The following is a 7,188-nucleotide window of genomic DNA, read 5'->3' as shown; positions in this document are numbered from 1 at the left end:
CCGCTCCGTCCTGCCGGGTGCCAGGCGCCGCGCAGCGGGGCCGGGGACGTCGCCCGGCGATGCTCGGAGCGCCCAGGGTGCGATGAAAACCCCGCGGGATCCGTGCCAAGGCCGCGCTCGGCTCCCGTCCCGGAGCCTCCCCGCYTCCTCCCCGGCCCAGCAGCGAGCCCCGGCGCGAGGGTGGCGAAGCTGGCGCATGGGGTGGCCCCGGTGAGCCCCCCGCCGCCGCCGGCTGCGCTCCCTGCGCCCCTGCCGGGGCTCGTGGCGGGGGAGCAGATGTCGGGCAGGGAGGCAGCGACGGGGGCGCGGGGCCGAGCCGCCCGCAGCTGGGCTGCGGCACCAGGCAATCGCGGCTGCAAATTGAGATCAGATGCGAGCGGCTCTGCTCCCTAAACGGAGGGCTCGGGGCCGCAGCCCGGCTTGGCTCTGCTCCGGCTCGGGCAGGAGGCAGGTTTTGCGGCGCCCCTTTGGGGTGGGGGGCAGCGAGGCCATGGGGAGCCCGCTGGCACCGCGCTCCCTGCCTGCGCCGGGCCGGGGCTCAGCTGCGCTCGCGGGAGCAGCCGCCATGCAGGAGCTGGTGGCCGGAGTGGAGAAGATCAGGTTTGACCTGGAGGCCGACGTGGAGGAGCAGAGAGGAGCCCGGCTCCTGCCCTTCCCGGGTATGGACAGTAAGTTGGGGACAGGGCTCCGTGCCTGCCGTCGCTGCCCCCGGGGGCTGGCGGAGCGGGGCGCGTGGGGCCGTTGGGGCTCCGCTCTGCCGGCTCCGCCGGGCTCGGCTCCCAGCACAGCCCCGCACTGCGTCCCCTGGGATGGGGCCGGGCAGGGCGCGCGGCCGGCAGCGGCTCCCGGCTCCGCGGCCGTGCCGGGGYCGCCGGCGAAGCTCTCCCCGCCCCGCTCTCGCCCGCAGAGCTGGGGGCGGCCGTCTGCGAGTTCTTCCGCCGAGGGCTGTGCTCCAAGGGTGAGTGCTGGGGACGGGGCCAGCTGCACCGCGTGGGATCCCGGGGGTGCCGGGGGGGGGCCCTCTCCACCCCGCGACCTGCTCCCATCCACCGCCGCTTGCCTAGTGCACCTGGGATAGCGGGCTGGTGGATTTTTTTGCACAAAAGGTTAAGGTTGCCCAGCCATCTCCCTGAGGCTTGAGTCCATGGGGATCGGTGCTCCAGCTCCCTTTGCAGCTGGGGAGGGCTTTGGACATGTGCAAGGCAACCGGAGGCCCTGGGGACCACCTGGAGACCCCAGAGAAGGGGGGGTTCAGGCCCTGACCACCGTGCGAACGGGCAGGTCCCGGCAGCTGGAGGGACCATGGTGGCGGAGGCTGAAGCATGTGGCTGGGGTGGGAAGCGGTACCGGGGCGGGGGCTGGCCCTGATGCCASGTCCGCGCCGTGGCCAGGCCTGCTGTGCCCCTTCCGGCACGTCAGCGGGGAGAAGACGGTGGTGTGCAAGCACTGGCTGCGGGGGCTGTGCAAGAAGGGTGACCAGTGCGACTTCCTGCATGAGTACGACGTGACCAAGATGCCCGAGTGCTACTTCTACTCCAAATTTGGTAGGTGCGGGGGCCAGGCCAGGGACCCCATCCCACAGCCATGCCCCTCGGGATGGCTGGACTCGAGCAATCGCCTGATGCCACCTCCTGTCTGCGGGAAGGAATGTCACCGGCATCGGCCGGGGCCACTGTTTTCCTGGCCAAGCCCGGGAGCGCGCCCGTCCTTCCCAAGGCAGCAGGGCCGGGCCCCTGCCTGCGCGCTCCCCAACGGGAAGCAACTGCACCTCAGCTCCAACAACAGCTCGGAGCGCCTCCCTGAGCGCTTTCTGCTGCGTTTGGCTTGGGTGAGCGTTGTCCCAAACCTGTCGCTCCCACAGGCGAGTGCAGCAATAAGGAATGTCCGTTCCTGCACGTCAACGCGACGGCCCGTGCCACCGGCTGTCCCTGGTACGACCGAGGCTTCTGCAGGCATGGTGAGCACCCACCACCCGTGTTCTGGGTGAGGAGGGCTCCCTGCTCACTTCTGGGGGCAGCAGTGGCCCTCTGGAGCCGAGGAGCAACGGGGCTGCCGAGGAAAGCTGGGCTCCTGAGATCCCTGCTGAGGGGGAGCCCAGCCTGGYGGCAACCAGGTCACAGCTGCTGGGCCTGCTAATGGGGACCTCTCCTGTGCGTGGCAGGACCCCTGTGCAAGTACAAGCACACCCGGAGGGTGCTGTGCACGAACTACCTCGTCGGCTTCTGCCCAGAAGGACCCAAATGCAAATTCATACAGTATGTATGAGGTGGGCTGGAGGGAGTTTGACGTGTGTCCTGTCYGGGACAGCTGAGGGAACAGTCTCCTCTCTCCAAACCCACGGAGATGGTTACAGGCCTTGCAGTGCCTGAGCCGAGGACGGACTCTGCAAGGCCCTTTGAGTCCTCGTCTRAACCAAGTGAAACCCCCTCTTGGCTCTCTTCCCTTTCCAACGTGAGCTGGTGACCGGAGGGTTTGCAGCTGAGCAGGAAGGGAATGTCCCTGACCCTGCAGGAGAGCCATGCCTGGCTGTCTCCAGCCTTAGGACAGCCCCACGAGGCTGTGGGAGATGGGGGATTTGGGGTGTATGCTGTGCCCCAGGGAGTAACTGCCTGTCCTCTGTATCCCCCTCTCTAGCCTCAAGGCTGGGCTGATGACCTGCAGCACCAGTCAGACCAAGGTGATTCCTGTTCCTTCTTGCTCTGGGTGTTTTGAGATGCTCAGAGGCTGGGTCTGCTCTGGGACTTCAGCTGYGCTGGCAAAGGGTCTGAGCAAGCCCCAGCCAGCCAGTGACCTGGCCGCCTCAATGCATAGGCTCTGTTTGCTTTATGCATCTAAAGAAACCCACTTTCCTTCTAGCATATATGAGAGCCCCYGAGCTCGCTATAAGGAGGCTGGAGCTGTGGTCTCCTGGCTTTTCCCAGCCCAGCTGCCATGGGGCTCGGGTGAGCCTGTACCTTGGGTTCCCAGATCCRTAAAATGGGCTGAGATGCCATTTCTTGGTGCAGGAAACACCTGGAGCCTTGTGCCAGGGTGTGCTGAGCACCCGGCTTCCCGGAGCAAAAAGGAGGCTGTGCAACCCCAGCTTGACCAGCCCAGCAAGGCAGCCTGCCCTCGGTCCCCCGTGCGCTGGGGCGATGCCCGGACTGCTCTGGCCACGCAGCGCTCACTTTCCTTGCTCCTGCCTTCGCTGGCTCTCAGGAGGAGCCTGGGAATGGCAGCTACCAACTGCCCCTTCTGCCCCTCGTACCCCCAGGGAGCTGACCTTCCTCAGGGGGTAGCGTGGCCAGGCCCAGCTGCCAGCGGGGAGAGTGACCGTGAGCACCAGCCACCCACAGAGCCCCCGCTGCTGGCCACCAGTGCTACCCCGCGCCTGCTGATGCAGCCACAGGAGGCCAGCGCCTGCCCCCTGGGCCCGCAGCGCCCGCTCGAGCAAGTCACCTGCTTCAAGGTSAGTGTTTTGGGGACGGGGAGCCCTGCTGTGGTGGCAGAAATGGTCTTGCCTYGGCGGGAGGTTAAAGCACCATGGCGAGGGGCAGTCTAAGATGTGGGGACTCTGCTCTCAGCCTGGAAGGGCTCCCACRGCTCTCCAAACAGCACTCTGGAGTTTAGACATCTGTCTCCTCTGTGCTGGCCAGTTTCTGGCTAATGAGCCTGTCTTCAGATGCATTTCAGAGCTCCCTTTGCCTCCAGGGCTGGCTAGCAGCTTTCTCCCCTGACAACTGGGGTGTGAACTTGGGGGGGGAAGAACACTGTGCTTGGATCAAAATAATCTGACTGCAAGATTGGGGACAAAGAAAACATCTTTGACAGCAGACACTTGGCACACGGCAGAATAGCCTCAGAGGGCAATGAGCCCCTCACGTCTCTCGGGGTAGGGGGTTGCTGCAGGAGAAGGTCTTTGGCACAGCTTGTACCTACAAGCAGCAGCCCAAGTGAGGCACTGCTCCATTAGCCCTGAAATGACAGGACAAGGCATCTGTGATTGAAAATGGACACATTTCATCTAACACAACTGCTGTCTCTTCCTGCTCCCCCCAGTGTGGACAGAAGGGTCACTATGCCAATAAGTGTGGGAAGAGTCGCCTGGAAATCCTGCTGGGGAAGTGACTTGAACGCTCCTGCAAGAAAAGCAGAAGGAAGATGCACGATGGCTCTAACACACTTTACACCTCAATGAGAAGGCAACTAGGACACTGGTTTGACTAGAGAAGCTGGTTGCTTTTGCTCAGCACTGGCTCTCACAGCTCTTTGCACAAGCAACAGAGGAGAAATCACGCTCCCTTAATGTAACTAAAATTGGATTCTTCACAGTTCTCACAGAGGTCACTGCCTCTTTTCCCTCTTGCTCAGCTGGCAGATGGCTCACACTTTAGACTGGTGCAGTAGGGAGCTGTAATTATGCATTTACTAAACCACAGTTTTGAAGGGGTGTGAGAACAGCCTGTGCCAGGGTCCTGGGAAAATGAGGGTGTGGTGTTAGTCTCCAGAGGAGGGGGTGAGGAACACCGTATTTAATGAGAACACGTGGTACCAAGTAGAAAAGGAAAATTCACAAGAGCTTTATTGCTAGCAAGAGGGAGTTCTTGATGAAACACCTCTGACACAATACTGTTCCACCTCAGTTGGAATAAAAAGTTTAGATTTTTTTTTCCTGTGGATTTTCTTTTTTAACCCTTCATGCCTGTAACCTCACCACCCCTTTTCCAGATATGACTGGTGACGGTGAGCTAAAACCAGCAGTCTCGTTAACTGTCCTTGTTTGTCTGGTGCAGATGTTGGTTTGCCCTTTGGGCACAATAGCTAATCCAATGGATTTTCTTCCTCCAGAAATAGGGCGCTGTATTGCAAACGCTGCTGCGTTAATGCCTTCACAGAGGTACTTCCTGTAGCCGCCCTTGAGAGCCTGGGAGCCCCGTTGGCGCAATGCTGTTTGCAAAGCAGGGGCTGTGGCTGAATGGCTGAACTGGCTAAACTGTCCCTTTTTTTTTTTTTTTTGCTGAACAGTTCTGCAGAGACTGTCCTTTTCAAGTGATGAATTGGTAGTAAACACTATCTTGCCTACTGTGGAGARGGTAAGTAAGAGTTACAGCAGGGCTGTGCTCAGCACAGCCCACCCAATTTGGAGGGGAATGTTATTCTGCCCTAGCTGCTCTTCCCCATAATCAATTACAAATTTATTGCCGAATACTTGCACTACAACATAAGTGTAGAATTACAATTTATATCAACAGCCCAGGTCAGTGAGCTATCCTGTTCCTGGAATATCCAGTGAGAGATTCAGGTTTCTGCAGACTGGAGGAATTCTGCATCTAGATCTCTGAGGGGCTGCCCTACTGTTTTTTTTTTCCTTGCTATTCAGGTACTGAATACTGTCTGATCAGTGAATGCAGACTGTTACTGTCAGTGCTAACCCTCTGTTTGAGGGAGGATAATTGAAAAGCATTCCTTCCAGCATCAGAAATTTAACAGCTTGTCTCTGCTGGAAAATGGGCCTCACTTTGAATCCCTGCTGGGATGCCAGTCCTAAGCCCTAGTGCTGAATCCCAGTCAAATCTTTGCAACTGTTCCCTGGGTGCTGTTCCAGTTTCTTCAGTGGTACTTGCGCCAGCAATTACGCTCTAGCAAAACAAACAAACAAACAAACAAAAACCCCAATGACAACAGTGTTAGCACAGTGCTGTGTGCACAGACAATGTGACAATGAGTAGGAGTCTGACTACAGCCTTCCCTGTAGATATGTTGTACACATAAGAGTAAGTTCTGCTAGAAATACTACACAAACATCAGTAAATCCCTTGAGTCACTTGTGAGTAAATCCAGGGAATGAGTCATGTCCTGTGTATGAGCATTGCCTTCTTTTGCTTTGCACAGGGTTCAAGAGGGCTCCTGAGTGTCCCTGGTTCTCTCCAGGGAGAGGATTATGAGCTGTGAATCCAGCAACTGTCATCACCACCTTTATTAATTAAACTCCTCTACCTACCTAAGCTGCTCAGCTTAGCAATTCCCTAAGCAATAGATAAGTAACAACAGTCAGTTCCCTGCCAGGACAGAATGATATTCCCTGAGCTCTGATATTTATTTCAACTGTGAAGTATTTAAATGATTTCAGGGAACTAACATGAATAGCAAACAGACTTTCCACCTGCTGCAAAAGGAGGAATTACTTGAAATAAGACAAATGCCAAGAAGGAAACCTTACTTATGTGCTGATAGTTCCAGCCATAGCTGAGGACACAGTATCCAGCCAGGAGCATGGAAATTCCAGCTGTYCTACCCCTCTTCACATTGATGTATCTGTTGTAGTAACTGTTCCAAGCTGTTGGAATAGAAACGCAAGGCACAAAACACCTACTATCTCAAAGAGCTCACTGGTTCTTTTAAATTTCTAAAATCAAATGTCTGGGTCTACTGATCTACTTATTCTTTATAAAGGCTCAGACTGGCAGCTCGGGACAGGCAGCAGCAGTATGTTAGCAGGTGCATTAACTAGATTAAGCGGGACAAGTCTCTAAGACAGAAGCAGTAACGCAGCCTTACCCTTCTGCATGCTTCCAAGCAAACTCTTGGGAGTAAAGTCACAAGTGGCCAGCCATGTGGGCAGTTCCCCCAGCTTTACATTCATCAGGTGCCTTTCTGAGAGCGGAGCTATAAAGTGAGAGATCAGAGTGGTCAAAAATAGGAAGGCAAAGCCAATTTGTGGCGCGTGCACGTTCCCCTGCGCAGGGCGGTGGTATGGAGCTGGTCTCCAGCTCTGTTCCAAGTGACCTGGGCTAGGGATGGGTTGCTGGGAAAGCAACAGGGGATTTTCTCTCCCGGGAAGCGCAGGAGCTGGCTTCGCCAGCCCAGCGCTTCGTGGGACCGTCGAACACGGCAGACCCTGACTCGACACCGAATGGAAGTGCAAAGCGTCGGTTTTGTGGGGCCGGGGGTTAGGCAGGGAGGTCCCGAGGCCCCTGCTGCAGCAGCCCACCACAGCTCGGCCTCTTCTCCCCCTCCTTCTCGTCCGAGCCCCGCGGCRGCGACCTTCCGCCTCCCGCTTTACCTCGCCTCCCTTCCGAGCAGCCGCGGCCCTCGGCGGGGACCGCCGCGCCTCCCGGGGAAGGCCCCCCGGGAAGCACGCCCAGGCCGCGGTAACCGGGATACAGGTCTGGAAACCACTGCAAGGCCAGGCCGCGGGCGGGGGCCGGG

The 7,188-nt window shown here is 58.0% G+C and overlaps 2 protein-coding genes across 2 annotated transcripts; one reads left to right on the top strand and one right to left on the bottom strand.

Moving 5' to 3' along the window:
- The first annotated feature begins 565 nt into the window (after positions 1–565).
- On the top strand, positions 566–4,107 carry CPSF4L (cleavage and polyadenylation specific factor 4 like). The gene is made up of 8 exons (XM_085304759.1): positions 566–668; positions 908–958; positions 1,392–1,544; positions 1,862–1,957; positions 2,162–2,255; positions 2,635–2,677; positions 3,254–3,448; positions 4,039–4,107. Exons 1-8 carry the CDS (start codon positions 566–568, stop codon positions 4,105–4,107), a joined length of 804 nt encoding a protein of 267 aa, XP_085160885.1.
- A 430-nt stretch (positions 4,108–4,537) lies between these two features.
- MTNAP1 (mitochondrial nucleoid associated protein 1) lies at positions 4,538–7,125 on the bottom strand. The gene is made up of 4 exons (XM_085304761.1): positions 7,043–7,125; positions 6,538–6,645; positions 6,200–6,316; positions 4,538–5,618 (listed from the first exon to the last, which is right to left on the bottom strand). The coding sequence occupies exons 2-4, from the start codon at positions 6,620–6,622 to the stop codon at positions 5,590–5,592; spliced, it is 231 nt and encodes a 76-aa protein (XP_085160887.1). The 5' UTR covers positions 6,623–6,645; positions 7,043–7,125; the 3' UTR covers positions 4,538–5,589.
- Between the last annotated feature and the right edge of the window lie 63 nt (positions 7,126–7,188).

This window comes from Rhea americana, unplaced genomic scaffold, assembly GCF_003343005.1.
Source record: "Rhea americana isolate MKP2758 unplaced genomic scaffold, rheAme1 scaffold_21, whole genome shotgun sequence".
Lineage (NCBI taxonomy): Eukaryota > Metazoa > Chordata > Aves > Rheiformes > Rheidae > Rhea > Rhea americana.
This window is presented reverse-complemented; position numbering and strand designations above follow the sequence as displayed.

Coding starts and splice junctions, on each gene's coding strand:
- CPSF4L (XM_085304759.1), top strand. CDS start 566: ATGCAGGAGCTGGTGGCCGGAGTGGAGAAGATCAGGTTTGACCTGGAG. Junction 959..1,391: donor CCGAGGGCTGTGCTCCAAGG/GTGAGTGCTGGG, acceptor CGCCGTGGCCAG/GCCTGCTGTGCCCCTTCCGG. Junction 1,545..1,861: donor CTACTTCTACTCCAAATTTG/GTAGGTGCGGGG, acceptor TCGCTCCCACAG/GCGAGTGCAGCAATAAGGAA.